The sequence below is a fragment of the Trachurus japonicus genome, chromosome 7 (assembly GCF_045865225.1).
Source record: "Trachurus japonicus isolate A0001 chromosome 7, Traja_1.0".
Classification (NCBI taxonomy): domain Eukaryota; kingdom Metazoa; phylum Chordata; class Actinopteri; order Carangiformes; family Carangidae; genus Trachurus; species Trachurus japonicus.
The window spans coordinates 9,705,676-9,727,888 of record NC_140913.1 but is presented as its reverse complement, the minus strand read 5'-3'; the positions used below and the strand labels follow the sequence as shown (position 1 = coordinate 9,727,888).

At 40.8% G+C, this 22,213-nt stretch overlaps 1 protein-coding gene across 2 annotated transcripts in view; it reads right to left on the bottom strand.

The window, feature by feature from the left end:
- Positions 1–550: 550 nt before the first annotated feature.
- Positions 551–22,213, bottom strand: part of arhgap4b (Rho GTPase activating protein 4b) — a 38,451-nt gene continuing 16,788 nt past the window's right edge. Inside the window, exons 6-24 of one of the 2 annotated variants that reach the window (XM_085781122.1) lie at positions 21,944–22,117; positions 21,536–21,664; positions 21,100–21,321; positions 19,861–19,962; positions 19,489–19,674; positions 18,993–19,077; positions 18,517–18,544; positions 18,176–18,272; positions 16,650–16,710; positions 16,402–16,479; positions 13,929–14,057; positions 12,877–12,982; positions 12,531–12,758; positions 10,902–10,957; positions 9,440–9,611; positions 7,866–7,967; positions 7,598–7,705; positions 6,132–6,234; positions 551–3,676 (exon numbers count right to left, since the gene is read on the bottom strand). In XM_085781122.1, coding sequence (XP_085637248.1) covers positions 3,473–3,676; positions 6,132–6,234; positions 7,598–7,705; positions 7,866–7,967; positions 9,440–9,611; positions 10,902–10,957; positions 12,531–12,758; positions 12,877–12,982; positions 13,929–14,057; positions 16,402–16,479; positions 16,650–16,710; positions 18,176–18,272; positions 18,517–18,544; positions 18,993–19,077; positions 19,489–19,674; positions 19,861–19,962; positions 21,100–21,321; positions 21,536–21,664; positions 21,944–22,117 — 2,370 coding nt within the window. In that variant the 3' untranslated portion in view covers positions 551–3,472. Of the gene's footprint in view, positions 3,677–6,131; positions 6,235–7,597; positions 7,706–7,865; positions 7,968–9,439; positions 9,612–10,901; positions 10,958–12,530; positions 12,759–12,876; positions 12,983–13,928; positions 14,058–16,401; positions 16,480–16,649; positions 16,711–17,629; positions 17,658–18,175; positions 18,273–18,516; positions 18,545–18,992; positions 19,078–19,488; positions 19,675–19,860; positions 19,963–21,099; positions 21,322–21,535; positions 21,665–21,943; positions 22,118–22,213 lie in introns of both variants that reach the window. The other variant, XM_085781123.1, reaches the window with a different exon arrangement.

The following is a 22,213-nucleotide window of genomic DNA, read 5'->3' as shown; positions in this document are numbered from 1 at the left end:
AAGCAGGGAATATTTCAATTAGAAGGGCCTACTTCTTTCATGTGATGAGTTTTTAGAAACATGGAGAAAGAAAATATTCCATAATGTTGTAATAAAGATGCAAGGATTAGAGAAAAGACCTCAGATTTACTCTTATAGCTGGTCCCAATTCCAAAAAACCTGACTTTGGTTTGACATTGCTATTACACACTTGGGGCTTGTTGATATCAGTTATTATCAGGAGTCAGTTCTCTTTCTGTTTCTAAATGTATTTCAGTGCAGAAAGCCAGTCTGATGACTGGGTATTGCATTGTTTTACAATTCATTTTAGGAGCTGGAAAGCTTTGAAAGCATGCAACGTATAACTAGAGATCCACCCCCTGAAACAGAGCCACCGACAACCTCTTAACCATTCATCACTTTATCGTCTTTATTGTATTCTTTTTTTTTTTCAATCACATATACAATTGGACACAGTAAATTTAGTGACATCATCAAACAGTGTTCCAGAATAACAGGGTATTTTTAATCATAGAAACAGAATCAAGAATTCTTTATCAGAATTAAAAAAAATGATTCTGCTTCTATGTTTCTGATACTAAAACACAACAGAGGGGAGATGTCGTACGTAAAAACATTTCCAATGCTTTTGGAGTCAAAGGAATTGTACACCTCACTGCAAAAATCCTGAAACATACGCTTTGAATGGGACCTGTGGATGGTGCTATAGGTAATCGAGGGGCAGGCAAAACGTGTGGATGAATGAGACAATAGTTTTTCGATTTTGGCTCCAAAATGTCGCCGTTGCATTCACAGTTTAAACCAGAGGAAGTCACCTAATCCTCTCTGACACGGGGGCCATTTTGGCTCTTGAGGCGAGGGCACAGTTTCCAGTTGAGGACTAGGTCAACCGAAGCCCTGAGTGGAAAAAAAAGAGAAGAAAAGAAAAAAAAGGAAACTTACTTATTCCTTCAAAGCCAGACCTGAGTTAGCCTGTCTCTAACTCTGCAAAAGCCCTGAGATTTGACCTGCACATCAGGCCGTGTCACATATGAAGGGGAATGTGTGTTTCGTCTGTGTCTATGTGTGCTAACACTGCATGCTGCTATTTAATACTGACCTCACTGCTTATAGTTTTCCCAGTAAACATCGATGGAGCCTCACAGAGTTCAATATTAAATTCATAATATAAAATACTTATAATATAATACTTTAACATACTAAATAATAATAAAAAAACACCTTTTTATATTGTGTAATATACTGTATGTATATGGACCAATAACGTATTAATGTATGGAATTATTAAAACTCAGCTCATTCTGAAATGTCTGATAATATTAGTTTTGATTTTAATTTTATCAATTGTAACACCTTTCAGCCAATCATGCAGCTACTGGCTGGCAAGCTCAAGTTTTAACCAGTTAGCTCGTGTTAGTTTGAGCAACAACAAGTGATAATTCAAACTCAAACTATCCACCGCAGTAAATAAAAACAGTGCATAGATAGAAACAAACATCTTCCATTTCTTTTTCTAACACAAACGCTAAACCTTCTCAGCTTTTAAGCCTTATCCTAACAAGGCCTCACTAGCTGCCAGGTTAAGTTGGCTGAATCGTCACCATCAAAGTGAATGGCGGGACTTAACACGAGCGGCCAACATGATCAGCACATGAATTCAGAATTACTTCATGTTACATCAGATTTTGATAGAGACAGTTTTTTTTCTGTCTCAATCTAAACGTGGCAACTGATCTAGCCTAACAGAGGCAAGATGGGTTAAAAAAAAAAAAACAGCTACCAAGCTAGTTAGCCAGCTATGTAACGTGAGCAGCCTTGTTAAGCTAAGAGTAAAGGCCTTTCCCATTTCTCCACACTTGGTTGCGCACACACTTTGGTGACATTTTGTTGGTGGAATGTACATTTACATATGGTGTGCAAGCATGTTTTAAGTGGTCAAGCGCGCGGGGATATTTAAAAGCAATCGGGACATACTTGACAAGTGAAGCCTGTCATCTGAGTGCCTTTGTGCACACTAGCACAACTCTGACACAGACACAGCACAGCAACAGTTTTAATAAACAGTGCTGCTGGATCACAGTCTTATCTACCCCAAAAGTGTCTCAATGCGCAGGATTCAAATCATAAATGTGTAAACTCCGTAAGAAAAAAGAAAAAGAAAGGAAAAAAAACACAGGAATAAACAGAGCGTAATAAAAAAAGTTATAATCAATAGAGAAAATTCATAATAAGGCTACGTGATAACGGGTCAAAAACGATCAGTTGTAAAAGTAAACGAAGCAACAAAACTGAAATTGAAAAATATAAGATAAAAGAACATAGAATATTAGGTTAAAAAGTCATAATTATAAGATAAAAAAAACTAATTTTAAATTCAAATTTTATTGAAATTTATTCAATGGCATTTCCCAAACATGGCTTTCGGCTCCTGGTGACGGCATACTTCACCAGCTGGTGCATTGTGGGATTTATATTTGATAAAGTGCAAATCAAGCGCGCTGCACTTTTGGTTGTTGGAGAAATGGGACATACTTGTGCACTTACACTAAGCCCATGAACGCGCACGCCAAGTGCCCAAGCGTGTAAGTGTGATCGAGTGTGCATATTGGGACAGGCCCAATCATCGCTATCATAGCTCTAGCTAAAGTGCTAACCTGTTAAATTTAGTTGTAATAGTTGAGCTGAGGAGCAAGATATGTCATAGGCTTAAAGATTAGAGGGTGGTGACAACGCTATTGTTATGAAAATTGTCGTGAAATTAAATTAATGAAAAGTCTAATTAAGTGTAAAAAAAAGTGTAATTTCCTCGGTTATTCTCAAATTTTGGTTAATCATATAATAATACATTTTATAATGTCTTATTTATTTAATATCAAACACTCTGGGATTCCATTAATGTTTTTCTGGATCACATTTTTTGAACATAATATGCAGAGTTTCAACCTATCAGGTCTTTTTGAGTGAAATAAAGGTGGTGGAGAAGAAGAAGATAATAAGATGTGAAGGCACTCCTAGACACAGGCCCCAGATCAGCTTTGTTATTTGAAATAAAGCAAACGGTATAGAGAGAGCTGGTCTCAGACCTGCCGCTAGGGGGCAGCATAAGTCTTTTTGTTGTATTGGATGTAAGCATCATGGCAACCACTTCTAGAAGTCAGTCTGGTAAAATCACTGGTGATGTCACATCCCTGATTCTCCAAAAAATTGCAAAAGCCTGGAAAAACAAAAACAGACCAGAACACAAAGAGACCAAAACCCAGCTGGAAAACAGACACACTGGACGTACAGTAACACGGCACTGAGACTAGTGGCACTATGAGATGGCAGAGACGCAAATATTATACACGTGTTGAAAAAAATAAATCAATATCTTCTCCAAATGCAACATTGTCATCAGTGTAATCATCACCGTCATCATCATTGTTAAACAATAAATCAACCATTCCACCACCCTGTCTGTCCTCCCTCCCTCTCAGTCCACCGGTCTGAAAAGGGCTCGTCCTCTGATGCCGAATCCTACTTTTTTGGCAGCGGGGGCAGTTTGAGGAAGAGAGGAAGAGGAAGAGGAGGAAGAGGGAGCAGGGGCGGCAGGGGTGGCGAGGGCGGACGACTGGACGGCAGGCTGGCGTGACAGGAGCTCCTTGAACACAGAGTTCATCTGACGGCTGATCATTTCCTGAGAGGGAAGAGGAGGAGAAGTGAACATCAAGGAGGAGACATGGGGAAGACGATGGAAGAGCCTGACTCTGATAACTATTGACCTATTGAACCAGGCCTAATGTTAACGCATGCTCTGAAATTAATGCACTGAGCGAAAGGTATTAAACTGTTTCAATATTTATTCATATGAATGTTTTGGTGTGCCAAACTGACTTTCAAAATTATTACATTTAAAACCAAATGCAAACTTATGTAAAGAGTCCAAAACACATTTACAGTGTTCAGAATATTTACTCTTCAGATCAAAATTTTCATCTGTTTAAAATAAACGCGTTTCAATGTGTTTGTGGGCATTTCCTCTTATTTTACACCACCATCAAGATAAACATCATTGCAACACATTTGATGATCAGATCTAAACTGCCCTACAACAGAAGAAAGGGGTAGCTCCTAAGAGTGCAGTTCTGAGAAGAATGAGATTAAAGTATTTTTGTTGTCCAGTCAACTTAGGATTCTGAAAATTGGTCAAATCCTCTGTAAAAATATTTAACTCAAACTTAACATTTTACCCTCATTTCAGAGTTACCTCTGTCTGTTTGTGCACTGAGGCAAAATATAAGCTGGCCATGCAATGCAAGAAAGGAGAAACTAACTCCCATTGGTTCTAAACTGGTAGTAGCCTGTTGGGCGTGTTGAACATTCTATACACATGAAGAAAGGGGTAACTCATGTTACTGTGTTCTCTTGTTGTTTCACCGCAGTTTTTGGGAGTTACTGTGAAAACCACCCGCAAATACAGTATATCCCAAATAAGATAACGTTGAGTCAAGATATTTATCCACATAATGTCCCAAAAATGACTAAATCTAATTTTTGATAAAAAATGAGTTACCCCCTTCTTGCGTTGCAGGGCAGTAAACCCGAGTCTGCAATACAAAAAGCTGCAATGTACAAGTATAAAGTGTCTGTTCATCAGTCCGTCCGTCTGTTTTACTGTATTTCAGATGATAAAACTAGTAAAGTCGTTCAAACTTGGTTGAAGGTTGATACAGAACTGAAGGAAATGCGGTGAAATACAATCACAACCTCCCTTTTACTCTGTGTGAATGGAGGATTTAGTGTGACATACAAACTCATACTGCAGAACAGACTGAAGAATGAATGAATGGTTTCAAAACGTATTCTTTTTCTGCATCATATAAAGAACCGACTTCTGCCTAAACTGCACGTTTCCTCCTTGTACAATCTTGAGGAAACGGCAGCATTATTTGATAAGGATCATTTTATTGTAACATGCAGCATTGACTAAAATGGAGTGATAAACATATGCAGCGCTGCAGCCCTATGATAAACCCACTGCATGATATGTTGCCGAGTCTGGCGTAGATGATTTCAGTATGTGTTGATAAAGCGTTTTGTATCACAGTGAGTTTTGTGAACTGAACCGTGGAGCCACATCCATTGTGACTTACTATGAAACTGTGGCTGTGTCGGCTCAGTGAAACTTTAATAGAACCGGCAGAAAAAGAATTGTGTGTGTGTTCTTTTTAAAACTGGGTCTTATCCATAGACGGTAAGGTCTTATCATAAAACTATCTTTTTTCAGCCCTGTGCTCGTGTGTCCCAGCTGTTCAAAAACCTTTACCATGAAGCCAAGCTCAGAGAATCAGTTGCTGCACTGACATAATGTCATGTTAACTCTTGTTTTGTAGAGTCAAGGAAGTTCCCCAGTTTATCTAAGACTTCACCTATCAAAATATTTTCATGCGATGTCTTATATTCCTATTCTTTTGATGTCATCTACAATCACTAGTCCAGAAGCTTCAAAGTCTTGGCATTGCTCCAACCTACTCTCCCTGCATCCCCCGTGGCGCCTTTTACAAAGTTTGTTAGATCCTGATTTGTTATTGATTTATTCGTTCCATTGTTTGGCAAGTGTCAGCCTGTGCAACAACATATACACAAATGGGGGAGAAAGGAAATTCTACAGAGACAAGGTCTCTGTGTTTCTGGTCACGACGTTTTACAGATTCTGTGGAAGTCTGGATGGATGGAAACAGGAAGCACCTTCAGATCAGTTTCAGCCTCTTTAACCAGACCACACTATTTACTGTAGCAAAAAGGTTCAAATGAGCTTGAGTTTCAATACTTGCTTATCAGATACCACAGTTAGCTTACATACCATGTAGTCAGCATATCAAAGACCTGTTCCAAGAAGTTTCACAGAGAACAAGGTCTCTGTTTTTTTTTTTTTTTAAGATCACTTCCTGATGCAATGACTTGTATTCAGCAAAGTTGCATGCAAACTAATGTAAAGCTGCTTTTCACGGCACAGCCATGACATATTACTAAATCTAAAAAAAATCCAGGTCAGTGGGTCTCTGGACTTCACAGGATATCAACTGTTAATTTCTAATGCAGAAGAAAACATTCGATCCAAGTGAAGTGGTTGGAGAGGATAATCTGCTCACCTTGTCCACAGGTGTTCTTTCCACCTGGACGAACGGAGGTCTGTCTGGGGGCCTGAAGCCCCCCTGTCTCACAGTGTCCAGAGTGTGTCTTCTCTCCTGAGACCTGAGGCACAGTTAGGAGGCAGCAGAGGTGAGATGACACAGGCTGATACAAACCGAAAGACACAGACAGACGTACGACAAGAGAGCCCTCTCTACCCAGTCAGCACTTGACTAAGACAACTATCTCTCATCTCACTGATGCTGAGCTTTCATAAGCTGGAGTCTCTGGCATGCAGCCATGATGTATGACTTTAATTTCAAACTTGCAATGACAGAACCTTTGGCCACCTGGGGGCAGTGGAAACAAGCTGTAAACACAGCGCTGACATATCATCACCTTATAAAGTCATATGGTACAGTATGGTGAACTTGCTGGATAAGCAAATATTCACTTTCCTCCACCTGCTGCACCTTCATAGACTGTGTTCTCCAGAGGATGCAGCCTCTGTAAATGGGTCATTGTTTCTGTCTTTTTAGCTACTTAAGGCTCAACTGTGTAGATAAGTATGAGCTTATCGTCTTCTACTTGTTATTTACCACCACATTTATTTCACTGGAAAATACCTGATGAGGTTGAAACTCTGTCTATTATGTTCAAAAAATGTGATCCAGAAAAACATTTATGGAACCGCAGAGTGTTTGATATTAAGTAAATAAGACATTATATACACACAAGTAAAACATATAATATTGTAGTAAACACACCATGGGTTAGGCATGTGGTCATGATGCATGTTGTAGGAGAATAGTAAATGGAGTAGAGGACTTGGCTGCCACTACACTACTATACAGTATATGGACAGCTAGAAATTTCAATATAGTATAGGCCTATAATATCATAATGCTACTAGTATTAATTGTTTGAAATCTCTGAAGAATCTCATCATAATGTACACACTCCGGCAGTAGCCCCCGTGGCCCTTTCAAAATTTCCCCAGAGGAAATATATATATATATATATATAAAGATATTACTATAATATCTTTAATTTCAAGTAAATCACAAAATGAAATAAAATATTTGTTTCTTAGCCTGGTGACATGCCTCTGTGTGTGTGTCTCCTGTTCAGTTACATACAGTGGCTTTTTTTAATGAAACAACACAGATGAAGGCAGTGAATGTGAATCACAACAGTAAAGTTACCAAAACAAAGAACTGAAAGACACTAATTACTACATGAAGCTGAGCACAGCTGCTGAGCCACAATCATATTATCCATTGTTTTGTTTTTGTCTGAAGTATGTTCATCGTGTTTCCTTTTGTGCTGTACGTTTCTGTGTGAATAATATTTATCTCTGTGTCTCAAGAGGACGCAGACCGTCCGTGTGTCTGAGCGATGAGTCAAGCGTGGAGTCTTTTCGTGTGTTCTATCTACAGCACATGCATGCAATATGCATTGTGTCCACGGTGTGTGTCAGTCTTACACTGGCAGGTGTCGAGTGGCGGGGGAGGTCGGCGGCTTTCGACTGGGGCTCCCCTCGCTCCCCCTCTGTCTCCCTGGCAACGAAGCGCTGTCACTGTTCACCCGCATCCTGTCAGACACACACATGCGCTCGGTAAGTTTGCGGTGAGTGCGTCCGTCCATGTGTGTGAGTTTGTCTACGTGCAGTATTTTGGTGTGTAGTGCTATACAGTACTGTGTCTGTTGATACACATGTAGCGCAGTGTGTAATTGATTTTGTTTGTGTGTACCGAGTTGTGTTCTCCGTCTGTGGATCTTCTGCTGTCAGGTTTCCAGTGCTGCCTCCTCCTCCTCCTCCTCCTCCTCCTTCCTCTCTTTTCCCTCGCTCTGACCTGAGGGAGGAGAAGAGAGAGAAGATATATTAAGTATATAGTATTTCATTACAGAAAGTACAACCAGTACAAGTATAAATCTGTGTTAAAGACTGAGTCACAAAATAATTGTAGGAGAAGAAAAAGTAGGGCCAGAGTTTTTTATATGGTATCTTTTGTAAAGAAAATGTGCTTGAAATATTAACACTCTCTACAATATAACAGACAACTATCAACTAACAACTATCTCATTATCTTATGTCAAACTGTTGAGCCTGTGGAGTTTATGTTGAAAAAAATTTATGGTCATTTTTAGGGCATTGGTTTGCAAAATATTGTAAGGTTTTGTATGTTATTTTCTCCATGTGCTTTTTATACTTATCTGTTCTACAAATGAGTACGGGCAGAGTAAACTGTTTAAAGAGAGTATAAGGCTTTCTGAATTAGATATGCAGTTTAAACACCTACACAGACAAACAGAAGAGGAACCTTCAAATAGTTTTCTCTGATTCTCTAAAACGGTGCTTCCAAAAAAACTTTTTAAAACCATGGCAGCCGACCACCAAACACACACACACACATGTTTTGTGGGCTGGCTTTGGTTCTGAGAGCTGAGATATGTAACGTCTGCTCTTCCAAACGTTGTTCCAGTAGCTGCTATTTCTAACTGACACAAACCTGGACACAAACCGGCTCCTGTTGCGGCTGTGGCAGTAATCCTACCTACTGCCGAACTGCACAGTTTAACTGGGGATATTTATTTATTGCTTATTTTGAACATGCAGAAGGAATTTAAAAAATGTAAAAAAAAAAAAAAATGTAGAAGACTGGTTCTACTCCCAAACTTGTAAGCTACATATGAAGGTACAGCCAGCAGCAGGATTAGTTTAGGGTAGTTTAACATAGAGTCTGGAAAGAAACGTCCCAAAGGCAAAAAAAATCCTCTAGAACTTAACATTAAAAAAACCTAATCAGCAAAATGAAGCGTAAAGAGAACAGTTTGTAGTTTGATGAGGGGTTATGTGGTAAAGTATTTCCTGGCCTGGAACAGTGACTCCCAAAAGTCACCTCACCATCAGGAAGTCAGGCACTTAATCCTGTGTAAACCCATAAAATGCCATTTCCACACCTCAGTCTCTGGATGTGTTAGTTAGTGAGCTTTACAGGTGCTGCTGGGTGGATTATTCTTCTGGAAGTCAGGCGAGTTGTTTCCCCCCTTGGTCTCAATGTTTATGCTAAATTAAGATAAACATCTCCTTGCTGATTTGTCGTATTAAACCGCAACCAGACATGAGAGCGGTATCGATTTCTTCCTCTAATCTGTGTATTTCCTACAGTATAATATGTTATATTTATGTGTAAAAAAAAAACTGTAAGGAAGCAAAAACATCAAGTTCTGGCATTTAAATCCAAACCTTACTTTGACAAACCAGGGAAGAGGCTTCGATATTCAACTATCTTGACAATGGTACAGTGGTAGAAATGTCACTCACCCTTCCAGGACACTGATGTACTTGTGTGGGATGAGACCCTTAACCCCTCCCATTTCACCCCTCCACCAATCACAGGAGGCCTTGCTGTGAAGGATGAGAAGCTCTCCCTGCTTGAACGACAGTTCTGCCGGAGATCTCGCCACGTAGTCGAACATCGCCACAGCCTCCCACTCTGCACACACACACACACACACACTCCCGATCATCAGCTCATCAAAATGTATATTTTTTTTATAAATGAATCATACTCATGATTCTTATGATTCATATGTGCAAATGAACTGTGATTTAAAATGTTTTTTTCAGAATTTAAATGAAGCCTTTTTTAGCCGGTGCAGACCGTGAAGGCCGAATGGATTTGACCGATCTGGTCCACAGAGGATTGTCATTTTCTCTTTGCGTCACCAGCTGTAAACGCCCTCACAACCACATCATCAGAGATCCTGTAAATTAGCAACCTTGACAAAATGTAACTTTTTTTCCCACAAAATCTTGAGGTTTAAAAGAGGAACTATGTAAGTCCGGTCCCTTTTCCGCTGTTTTGCTAAGTCTCCTTCTGGTCATGTGCATTTGTTTACAATGAAGCCGATGAGAAAGCAATCAACAAAGCGGTAGATAACGTTATCATATATGATGTTACAGTACGACGTGTATATTTGTGTAGTTTAATCTGTCATAAACACGGGATTACAGGTTTACGGGGCGCGTTTGTGTCGCAGTGCGCAGAGACGAGAGCTGGGACATCGGGGCGGTGGCCCCAATCCTGCAAAGTTGGTTTTCAGCCAAGAGATGCAGTAAACGATATGCTAGATGGAATGCAGCCTCCATTGTCTCTCGTAACAAGTTAAGCCATTATTAAACCATCACAGTTACTCCGTAGCTGTTTAATTAAAGAAAAAATGTGGCATAGTTGAGCTACAAATCCTGCACAGTTCCTCTTTAAGGTCAGTCATTTTAAAGTTGTGCCATTAGCTGTTAAAAGTATAACCTCTGTCTGTGTTGTGCTGCCATATTATTATCATTTCCTGCACTCGTTGAATCTTGGGCCACTTTTGCAGAAAAAGCGGGCTGTGCTTGTCGGCTGCATTTGAAGGAGCCTTCGAAATGGGACGACCAAAATGCACTGCTCTGATGCAATTTGTCTACAAATGCAGTCAAAGAAGGATGTGGGGCCTGAATTGGGACACAGGAACATCCTGTGTGTGTGTTTCCGTCGTAGGCTATGTTTGGACTCAGGCTGAAGACTAGAGACTAGTTAACTGAGGAGAGCTTGTCCAGTCAGGGACAAAAGTTGTGCTCCTGTTTGGTAAAAAGCCAAATTTTGGGTCAGTGGGTGAGGTTGGGGTTTGGTTAAGATTGGGTTTTGGGCAGGTAGCGCTAATGGTTTGGGTACGTCGCAAGGAAATTAATACATGTGTGTAATATCCCTAGAAGTGATCTGTATGTGTGTGTGAGTGCTCACCATCCTCATTGGGCAGATGCTCAGTCTCTCCATCTCCCTCCTCTGTGATTGGTTCACTGCAGACGAGCAGAAAAACAAAAGTCAGTGCTCATGCACAGTTCCCCCTACACACACCAACTGTCACAACACACTCTTTCTTTGTATAGAACAATTTATCACTTCATTTATGCAATTTCACACTAGGTAAGTAATGAGTAATTTGACTGTGAGATTTTCGAAAATGACCCTAAGAGAAAAAAACAAGAGGCCAAATCACTGGTAATGCTCATCACACAGTCACATGTCAAAAAAATGTATTTTATAAATGCTCTTGTGGAGAAACAGACAATGTTATTGAATTCGCTACGAGCTGATTTCGGGAGTGTTGGAGGTTTCCATGGACACTGTCGATCGGCTGGAGGCTTGTGTTCAGTTTCAGTGAGCAATCAGCTTAATAGTATTAAGCAGTTTTTACACAAAGCAAAGCAAGCTGCACTGAAATGCCTTTGGTGTGGCATGAAATTCTGTTTCAAGAGGATGAGCCATATAAAAGACGGGCTGAGGAGAAGCTGCTCTACATACTTGGAATCAACAGAGTATTAAACTCCAACATGTAAGCCAGGCTCTGGCTCAGTCATTCATTCACTACGAGTTGTCAGAGGACAGAACTAAGTCGACATGGTTTTTCAGAGTATAAGATTAAAGGTTCCATATTGCATTAAGTGAGATTTCCATGTCTTTTTTAAAATGAGAAAGCAGGTCTAGATTTTGTTAAAGTATCAAAGCCTCAGTCCACAAAGAAACACACACAGCCTGTATTTAGAGACTGAGCCTTAAAACAACCAGTTGGGACTAATGTAACTTTGTGATGTCACAAGAAAACACTCGCCACACTTACCCTCCTAAAAACTTGGATTTTTCAGTATGTTTACTGGAAATTTGCAATTTTTTCATTCAATCACCCAGAAAACTTAATAATATGTTTCTTCTGAGGACAAGTTGTTGAGGTTAAAACCAAATATCTTATTACCGGTATCAACAACACTTAAGATAAAACACCTAAAACCCTTCATTCAACCACATTTGATCAAATGCATGAAATGTTTTCATACCAAGCCCACAAAATGAAAAATGTAGCAAAATCGTATTTCATTCCTTGCCACTAGCAGTAGATAAAAGACATTAAAAGTTTCCAAATAGCATTAGCTAACATTTGTAGGTGGTTAGCTCTGATGCTAACTTGAGACTCACACTAAATTAACAGACGTAATCAATTTTGTTGTGTTCTGTAGCTGGTTCATTACCAAGTAAAACCATATACAAACAAACCTATGAAATAATAATAAAATTAGATGTTTCAATTACAGATGCAGAGCCAGGGACGTTTGTTGATATGCCTGTAGACAAATTATCAGTGACAGAAATTCCTGATACCTCCAATTACACGCTTTATAGTCCATTTAATCATTTATCAATCAATATGATTTTTTTATGTAGTCAGTCACTTACTTTAGACTCGCCTCATAACTTTCTTATTACATTTTGTCAGTTTCAAAGTTACCTGAAAGTTATCTGACTCATATTTGCTACACTTACATATTGATGTCACAACTAATGCAACATTCATATCAGTGACGACTCAGCTCTCACCAGTACTCCTGCTCAAGAGTCATGTGCTTCTCGTAGACCGGGCCTGGCAGCTCTGATTGGCCAGGGTAGATGATGTCGTGTTGGAGGATCATGGTTTTGACGAGGTCATTAACCTGTGGCTGCCTAGCAACAGCGTCATCAGAATCCAGTCCTCTCAGCAGGCTCGGGCCGAAGCAGACGGCCAGATTGTAGGGCTGCATCATGTTCTCATCGCTGTACTGAGACACACTGGGAAAACACACACACACAATTTGCTTGTAAGTTTTGGCACGGATGTGAAATTTTATGATCTTAGCAGATGATAGAAGAATAAGAAAACCCCTCGCTGGATTGTGTTGTAGCTTACTGATTGAGGAAAGCGAAAAGGTAACGCATCACGATGAGGAGAGGCCGTGGGAAGGTGGAGACAATCGCTTTAATCTGGGTAGCTTTCTCTGTCTCCCCCTCGATTTCTGATCATGACAGAAAGGAAAGAGAAAAGGAAGACTTAGAGAAATATTGTGACAAGTACTTAAGACTTTTGAGTTGAAGAGCGTGTTGGATCTGTCAGGCCACAGACTGTTAATTTAAATATCATCGGGGCAATAAACAACTTGCAGGCCAGTTCACAACTTTTGGTTAACAGATCTGGGTGCATTCCCACAGGAGTAACAGTAATGATAAAAGGAGACAGTGAGAGAGATAACAACAAGGAGCAAACTAGACAGTGAGGTGCACAAGGAGAGACAGCACACAAGTTGCATCTAGCCTCGCGTCACCAGGCTCTTCAGAGAGGAGAAGAGCCGAATTTTGTCTGCATTCTGGTTCCCGTCTTTAGTGGAGACGGAAATCACCAAAGTCACCAAAATAAAAGTGTTCACCAACATAAAACTTATAAAATAGACATTAACTTGTAATATAATAAAAGCAAAAGGTTTACTTAATGGCTCGGGGACTTTCTTGTAAATTATATTCCTTAAATTAAAGAGTTTCAGCGCATTTTATTAGCTTGGTGCTTTTATTTTGATGGAAAGGCCTGTCTCTCTCGCCCTGGATCTGGTTCCTTACCAAAACAGCGAGTCAACGGCCCCAGACTAGTTGCATCACCTTGCATCAACAGTACATGTAGCCTACAGACAATTTCACAAACAAGCTTCAATATTTGTGAAACATCAGCGAAGTAGTGGTGCAATAAGTGTATAGCTGCACAAAGCCACGTTATACAATTAGCCCATCTATTCATATGCAAAAAAATTTACCCGCAGCAAGCAAGACTGAGGTTTGGTAAAAACCTGGAAACCAGATTACGTGTAAATAGACTGAAAAAAGTAACTGAGAGCAGACATGAAAACCCAAGTGAAACCAATGAGCATGCACACACACACTGAAACTACATAAGAGGAAAGGGGGGGTTCTTACGGACACACTCCAGCAGCTGAGAGTAGCTGTCGTAGGGGAAGAGAGGAGGCTCAAGGCCCCTGAAGTAAAGCTTCAACACGCCGGCCACAGAGTCCAGGTCACACTCACTGTCTGACAGAGGATCCTCTCCTACAGGGAGTTAAAACAGACATGTGTGATGACTGTATCCATGTACCGATATTGACTCGTGCTCTCTTTCACATGCAAAAACACGAGGTATCAATGATAAAGCTTCCAAACAAAGCACAGGACACTAAAATAAGGTGTAGAAATGTGTTCCTGTGATATCAAATTGGTAAGAATGATGAGAAATAATAATGCTTATTATTACTTATTTGGGTATTTACCCACTTAGTTTATTTGTTGCTCTGTTGGTGGTACCTTCAGTTTGTCTTTGTATGTATGAATGTATGTGTTTGTATATGTATATATGTGGGTATGTGTTTGTATATGTCTTTATATGTATATGACTAGAGAGATACAGGTTAGTGATAATATGTTAGAATAAATCTATATATGTATATCAGAGAGATAAAGATTAGTGATAATGTGATAATAAATCCAGCTGGTAATGTAATTATCTTTATTTTCAATTATTATCTTATTTTTGTTTATCTGTTGTCTTTGCAAAGTTTTTATTTGTTAGTCTGTCCATTACTGTATTATGTTTTATTTCTTTTAACATGCCCGAAATAAACTATAACTATAACTATAAAAGAAAGCATTTTGTCAAATGATTTGTAAAATCTACAGGTTGTCTCGTTTTCTCATCACCTGTCCTTTCTCCAGGTACTAAGATAGTTTATATGTTGCATACGTCAGCTATATCTTTGTGCATCATCCATTTGTAATAAAACTATCTGATTTTATTCAAACAAAACTCTGTGCAATGCCACATAAGACGTCAATAAAAAACAAAATTATTGTTCAGTTAACAGATCACTACTACACCACCTTAGCTGTAATCATCTTCCTTTTCTCTATATTTCTCTAACTATACTACGACTACTATAATAAATATTTTTGTAACAACAATGATCAAACCACTGCCTGCACATGAGAGGGTTTGTTCGTAGTGACAAACCCACAGATTCAACACCTGGCCACTCATTGCAACTGAACTCTTACTGTAACTCATTGTTTTGGTTTTTACAAACCGCATCATCACTGTTGATCAACTCTCACCGCTCCCACCACCTTGTGTTTGGCCGCAGCAAACTGATGACTGCAGGTTTAGAGTGGATTACTCACTGTGGTGAGTAATCAGTTACACTATTTGTGATGATAGCTTTGGTTTCCTTAGGCCTGACCCATGAGTGTGCACCTCAAGGACACATGAATAAAAGAAGAAATGAAAAATAATTATTGGTTGACTGATTGATCATCTTAGTTTTACCTGCTAAATTAAGAGTTAAAGGGATAGATCAACATTTTGGCAAATTGGACCATTGCCATAATCCCTATAGTCATAGCAGTAGGTTCATTACCTTTAAGTGTCGGTGCAAGCTAGTTTTAGAATGGTGGAGCAGAGCTGCGAGCTGCTCAGAGCTACGCTACGGAGGCTCATGGAATTTCTTGGTTTCCCTCATCAAACTCATCAGTGGAGTTGTTTTAGAGGTAAATTCATGCAAAACCGTTGATGCGCGTTCCCGTCGGGGGGCGGTTTTTCAGCAAGCAGTCTCTGCATTTGCCTCGAAAACAACTCTGTCTCGTAACGTTCCGTTATTATCCCATAGCGTGGTGAATGTGCAGGTCACAACTTGTCCACCAGAGCGTTTTGGAGTTGTTGGATTGTGTATTTGATGAGTTTGATGAGGGAAACCAAGAAGTCCCATGAGCCTCCGTAGCGTAGCTCTGAGCAGCTCACGGCTCTGCTCCGCTGTTCTAAAAATAGCTTGCACCGACAATCAAAGGCAACGAACCTACTCCTAAAACTATAGGGATTACGGCAATGGGCCAACTATCCCTTGAAGGAGGCAGTACAGTCGATTCTTGTACTGTCTCTATTGTCCAATTAATGAGTCGTGTTTTTGGTTGTAACTTGTGTTCTTCTTCAAATAAAAACATTTGATCACAGAAAACGAGTTAAGGAGGCGGTGATGCAGCAGTGAAGACACAATCCCTCACTGGCTTCCCACCTCCCAATCCTGTTCAATGGAGCGAGCTGAAAACACCACTGCAAGCGTTTTGCACATGCACCACATGTGGTTCCTTAAAGTTTTGAGGGTTTTTTCAATGATAAAGCCTTTCACTGTTTTTTTTTCACTCTTCTGTGCTTGAACATACAAATGCAGTCAAGGTTTTTCTTTTGACTGACATGAATCCATTAACAAGTAAAGACCTAGTCCTAGAGTGTGTATCAAAGCTGAAATGTGTATTTTCCTAGAGGAAAAAAGTGCTGCAGTCTCAGTGGCTTTACTTCACCTTTATTCTGAAGGAAAGAACGCTGTTATAAGATGAAGTCATCACTTACCTCTTTCAAATGAATCTCTAATGAGGTTAACCTCCCGCTGTGACCCAGGGACTCTGAATATTCCCTCATGATGGAGGCCTGACACACACACACACACACACACATACACACACACACACACACACACACACACACACATTACATTAAATGTGCATGGATGCCTCATACATAGTTCCTCCACCTACTCATGCACAGCGTCCAAATCTCTCCCAGCATGGCTTAGTGCTACATCATAAAACGTGACTCACCGTGAAGGTTTATGAAACGGATGCAGCTCTCAACCACCACAGGAATCTGCTGCCCAGAGCTCTGGAGAAGAAAGGCGATTAGTGGAGAGGGGAGAAGAGAGTGTTAGAGACAGAAGGAACAGTGGTGATGGTGATCGAGACGCACACAAGGGCAAGGACGGCGAGGTTGATGTGGAAAGGAAACACCACTACAGCAACAGGAACAATGTGTTAAGAAAAACATAAAAAACAGCAAACAAATACAAAGAGAGATTAACGAGGTTAGCAGAGCAGAGGGAGACCAGTGACAATAGCAATAAAATAATATATGTTTTTGGTTTAATGCTTACTGTCACTGAGTTTGTTTTCATTAACCTGCTTAATGCACGATGCACGATTTGCAATTGCAAATAGAAAATGGAATGGGAATGGGAATCTTTTTGCAAAATGTAAGTGGGAATTGTCACGTTGAAGTGGAATGATAGAACAGGAGGAATAAACCTGGCATTTGTAACTTTGTTTTTTTCTATTGTCTCAATAAAAACAAATCTATTTTGTGCAGAACTGACAGGGTTGTTGCTCATTTCTGCTCAGTAGATGTTTTTTTTAAATAGATATAATTCTGGAAATCAACATCAGCTAAAACACAGCAACTAACTAAAGCAGAAATGTGTTTGTATTTCCACCTTTCTATTTCCCCGCATGTCCAAGACATGTTTGAATACATGTGAAATAGAGGGAGACTAAAAATATTGGTCAACTACTGCTGGGCCTACTGCCCGTGCAGGATTAAAATAGCATTTCACCACTTTCAGACAGCTCAGCAGTGCAGAGTTACATAATTATGAGTGCATCGCAGACAGCAGCTGTTAAACAGCTTAGATTTATCTACAATGTTGAACTGTTCCCTTAAGTTTTCAATGTCCCCATTTAAAAAGTGTCCCCCTACAGCCCACCGGCCAGCTCAGTGTACGTAAGCAGTCACAGTTGGGCTCCAGTACCTGTGTCCGAGACATTCTCCTTCTTCTTCTGCACCAAGCCAAGCACAGCAGAGTGAAGACAGAGAAAAAAAACAGATATTGTAAAAAAGGAGAGTGTGAGAATTAAGGGGGGAATAAAGATTTAGAAGCAGTGGGAAGAGGCCACACATAAGCACATACACACACACACACACTCGCAAGCACACGCACTCAATAGAGGAGTCGAGAGAGGAGGCAGCAAAGAGGCCAGTGCATTTTAATCCCTTTCACAAGAGAGGGAGAGATAAAAGGAGGGAATGGACTGAAAGGAGAGAAAGCCAGCAGTAAGCTATAAGCATGACCATACACATGAAGGCAGCAGTAAGTAAGTAGACTGGGAGTATGGAAGGTTAGTGTGTGCATCACACTCCTCTACTCCTATTCTCCTGCATCAGTGTGACGGGATTCTGTAAATCATTTCCTTTTGGAGGGTTGGACAGCGGCACAGTGCAGCAAGCAAATCAAAAAGGGGGTTAACACAAGGGTCTGTTCATTTTGCATATGTGTGTATGTGTATGTGAGTGTTACCTGTATGTAGGAGAGCATGTCTGTGGTGAAGAGTGTGTGGCAGAATTGGGAAACAGGTCTGGACTTCCGAACACGCACTGACCGAGCACATTGCGTTCTGGGAAATATAATAAATAAGATGCCATGATGCCATTTCACATGTGTGTATTAATACTCAAGATCTAATTGCTATGATCAGTTTACACTTCAAGTATTGCCACCCTCCAAAAATAATCAACATTTTGTGGCTTAGGTTTGGTCGGTCGAGTCTCTTTCCGCTTGTCCTCTCTGCTCTCTCCATGTCTCTGAGCCTCTCTCAGTCACACTCTCTTAATTCTCGGCTGTGTAAATACATTGTTTACCTGGAAGGGTCGCTGTCGACGGCCTCAGCTGGAAGAAAAAGAGACCGAAAAAACAAGTGAGAGTGTACACAAGGTTTGTTTCAGGGGCCCTGGTGCAAAGAATGTGCCGCAGTATTAAAGGGGAATGGATTTTTGCACATCAAGCTGTGTGTACAGGTCTTGAGGCGAATTGCTGCATATGTGACAAAAGGCGCTTTGTGACTCCAGAGAGAGCTGTGTGAGGTTTGATAAATGCCCTCAAGTGACTCTGTAGCCCACTTCTAGTCTCCACTGCTTGAGGTTAGTGGCTTGAAGCCGGGCTGAGGCAGATTTGACAAGGAGAGGAAGTATAAAAAAAAAAAAAAGAAGACAACAACCCTGTTTCAACTGTGCTATTTCAACTTTTGGGAGTTCTGGGTTACCAGAGGCATCGTATCACAGATTCAAGCGTAAACCCTACCAGTCATCGAACAATGTACTGTAGTATATTACTGTACCTTTCTGTATGGCATCTTGTAGAAGGTCATGTTTGGCTTGAAGTTTGGAGGTCAGAGAACTGCTGATGAGGAACTCCTTCACTTTCTGAGATAAGAACAAACACCTGGATTCAGCATTTAATCATCGACAGAGTGAAGAAGCTCTGGGTCTGGGGGCCCCAGCAAAGAGGGGTATAACTTATTTTTTAGTATCATTTGAACCAAAGGTAATACAATAGCAGAAACACATTCTATAATAAAACATCTAAAAGAAAAGATCCAATTAGATGGGTAATGGTGAGACCAAATCTTATTACATCTGGGTCTGTGGTCTAATTTCTGCCAGTTTAGAGAAAAAAGTAGCATGAAGCACAATTAACCACCAAGAAATCTGAAATGATCTAATTTTATTAACTAAAACATCATTTCAGAAATGGACAGCACTGATTGGCCAACCATCTATTTTAATATGCAGTATATATAAACAGTAAATACACGGCCTTCTACATTGACTCACTGTAATATAGTAGGTCTCTGTCTCCTGCTGATTGGCTCGACGCTTGGCAAGGGTAAGTTTTGGGGCACTAGTTCCCCCAGGGGGCTCGTGTGATAGGCTGCTGGGCACATCAGGGGAGGGGTTGAAGTCACTGTCACACATGCTGTCCAGCAGGGCTGTGAGAGTGGCTTTAAGTGTTTTACTGATCTGAGAAGGGTAGAAAAATATTGATTTGTTTTTGAGTCATCATGCATCATTGTGTCATTTCTTTAATTTGAAGACGGGTTCTTTAATTCAATGTCCAGACTGTAAACACATTGTCATTGACTGAGTAAGTGATGGACAGACGAATAGAGTCATTATGGAAACAGGTAGAGGTAATAATTTGCTGACCTCCTCCGTTTCCAAGGTAACGGCAGCGAGTCGAGACTGGAGTTGCTGGAACCTGGTCTCTAGCTCGTACCTCACTTGGCTCTCCGCGCTCACCTCGCACACCTGAAACGCACACACAACCACTCAGAGGCAGATTCACCTTCAAACCAAAGAGATATTGTTTGATTTTATTCGCTGCTCGTGAAAATCTACTTTTAAAATGATTGAAAAGTGGTTTAAAGGGATAGTTCAACATTTTGGCAAATTGGCCCATTGCCATAATCCCTATAGTCTTAGGAGTAGGTTCGCTACCTTTAATTGTCAATGCAAGCTATTTTTAGAACGGCGGAGCAGAGCCGCGAGCTGCTCAGAGCTACGCTACGGAGGCTAATGGGATTTCTTGTTTTCTCTCATTGCAGAGTTGTTTTCAAGTTAAATGCCCCCAATGGGAGCGCACATCAGTGGTTTTGCATGAATTTACCTCGAAAACAACTCTGTCTCGTAACGTTTCGTTATTATCTCATAGCGTGCTGAATGTGCAGGTCACAACTTGTCCACGAGAGTGTTTTGGATTTGTTGGATTGTGTATTTGATGAGTTTGTTGAGGGAAACTGAGAAATCCCATTAGCCTCCATAGCGTAGCACTGAGCAGCTCGCGGCTCTGCTCCACCGATCTAAAAACAGCTTGCACCGACAATTAAAGGTAACAAACCTACTCCTAAAACTATTATTTTTATTATGGCAATGGGCCAATTTGCCAAAATGTTGAACTATCCCTTTAAACTGACCTATTCACACGGACTATTCAGTTAATTAAAAAAACAAAAAAAACAAAGGGTTTTCACTGTGAACCTAAGGCTGACTGTAGTCCTTGGTTAGAGTGCACCCAGTGATTGTTAGTAAAGCCAACCACAGTCTACATGGTCTGCATGTTATCTACAGCTCCTGTAGAAGCATATGTTTAAATAAGGACTATGCACACAGTATAAAATATAGATGGAACTTAGTGTTTGCTAAACCCTGATTCCTCTTACTTACCGTTGCCTGTCAATAAACCAAAGAAGAATGTGGCTATTCACCTTCTGAAATTCAGTAAAGTAATTACTCAGCAAGATACTAATTTACACTCTCCACAGTTTGTCTCCACAGCGGCTGATTTGCCTGTGACTCCAGCTGACAATTCACTGTTTTTTAAGATGAAAAAAATAAATCTAATATAATGCTATGACTCAAGTCAAGTACGAGGGTATGTGACTTTACCTGGTCTCCCTCATGCGGGTGGTAGTTGAATCTGAAGGGAAGGCAGAAGGCCGAGTCATGTTGCTGTAATAACGCATCTCTGTCTCCGCCCTGGTCCAGAGACGTGACGGCTGCCTCCAGCTGCTTCAGCCCCGTCTCCTCCGTCTTCTGGATGCGCAGCCTGCTGGCCAGGTAGCACTTCATCGCCCTCTCCACCGACAGATGGAAACCCAGGTCGCAGCACTGCCAGGTGGGAAGGAGAGGGAGGAGGACGGAGGATGTAGGAAGGAAGGAAATGGGAATGAAAGAGAGGAGGAGAGGGTATAATGTGGTGGTTGTGGTGTGGAAGAGAAGAAGGTACACTTTTCTTCAGTAAAATAACAGGAAAGAGAGCCGCAAATACTCTCACTGTCATAAACACACACAAAAAACAACACACAAATTGTATGTTTCTTACATCGATGAGAGTGCTCACGTCCTGCAGGTAGTACTTGTTCATAGCTGCATTGGCTGCTGCTAAATTCAGCAGGTAGTCATTACGAGCCTTGGTGCACTTCAGCTGGGTCTCCTGCACTCTACCATGCCTCTGTAAAGACACACACACACACAAAGAGAAAAACAACATAGTATATATTAGAACACAAACCCATGTGTTGATATCACATGACAACACTTCATAGTATCATGTGCAGCAACCACAGTGTCTGACTAAAAGATGTACAAAGGAGGGATGATGCTTTTGTAAAAACTGTGTAGTTCAGACGAGACAACTAGAGCAGGAAATGGTTGGTTGTTTTGCCCTCTTCAAGGCTTCCTGTCACATGCTCTTGCTTTCATTCTCACACATACACACACACATGCTCACCTTCTCCATTAATCTCTCCATTTTCTTCACAGAGCTCCGCCTCTGTCCTCCCAGTTGGCCCAGGCCGGGCTCGGCTGACTTGCCCGTGTGTCTCTCCTCCAGCCGCTCGGCTTCCTTCAGCTTGCCCTCGGCTATCAGGCAGTCTGTGTGGTACTGGTTGTATGTCTTCAGAGCCTTCATCAGCACAAAGGTCACGCAGCACAAATACCCTCACGTTAGCATTAACTTGTCGCTGCTGTATCACAAGATTTTACACGACAGTTGTGCACA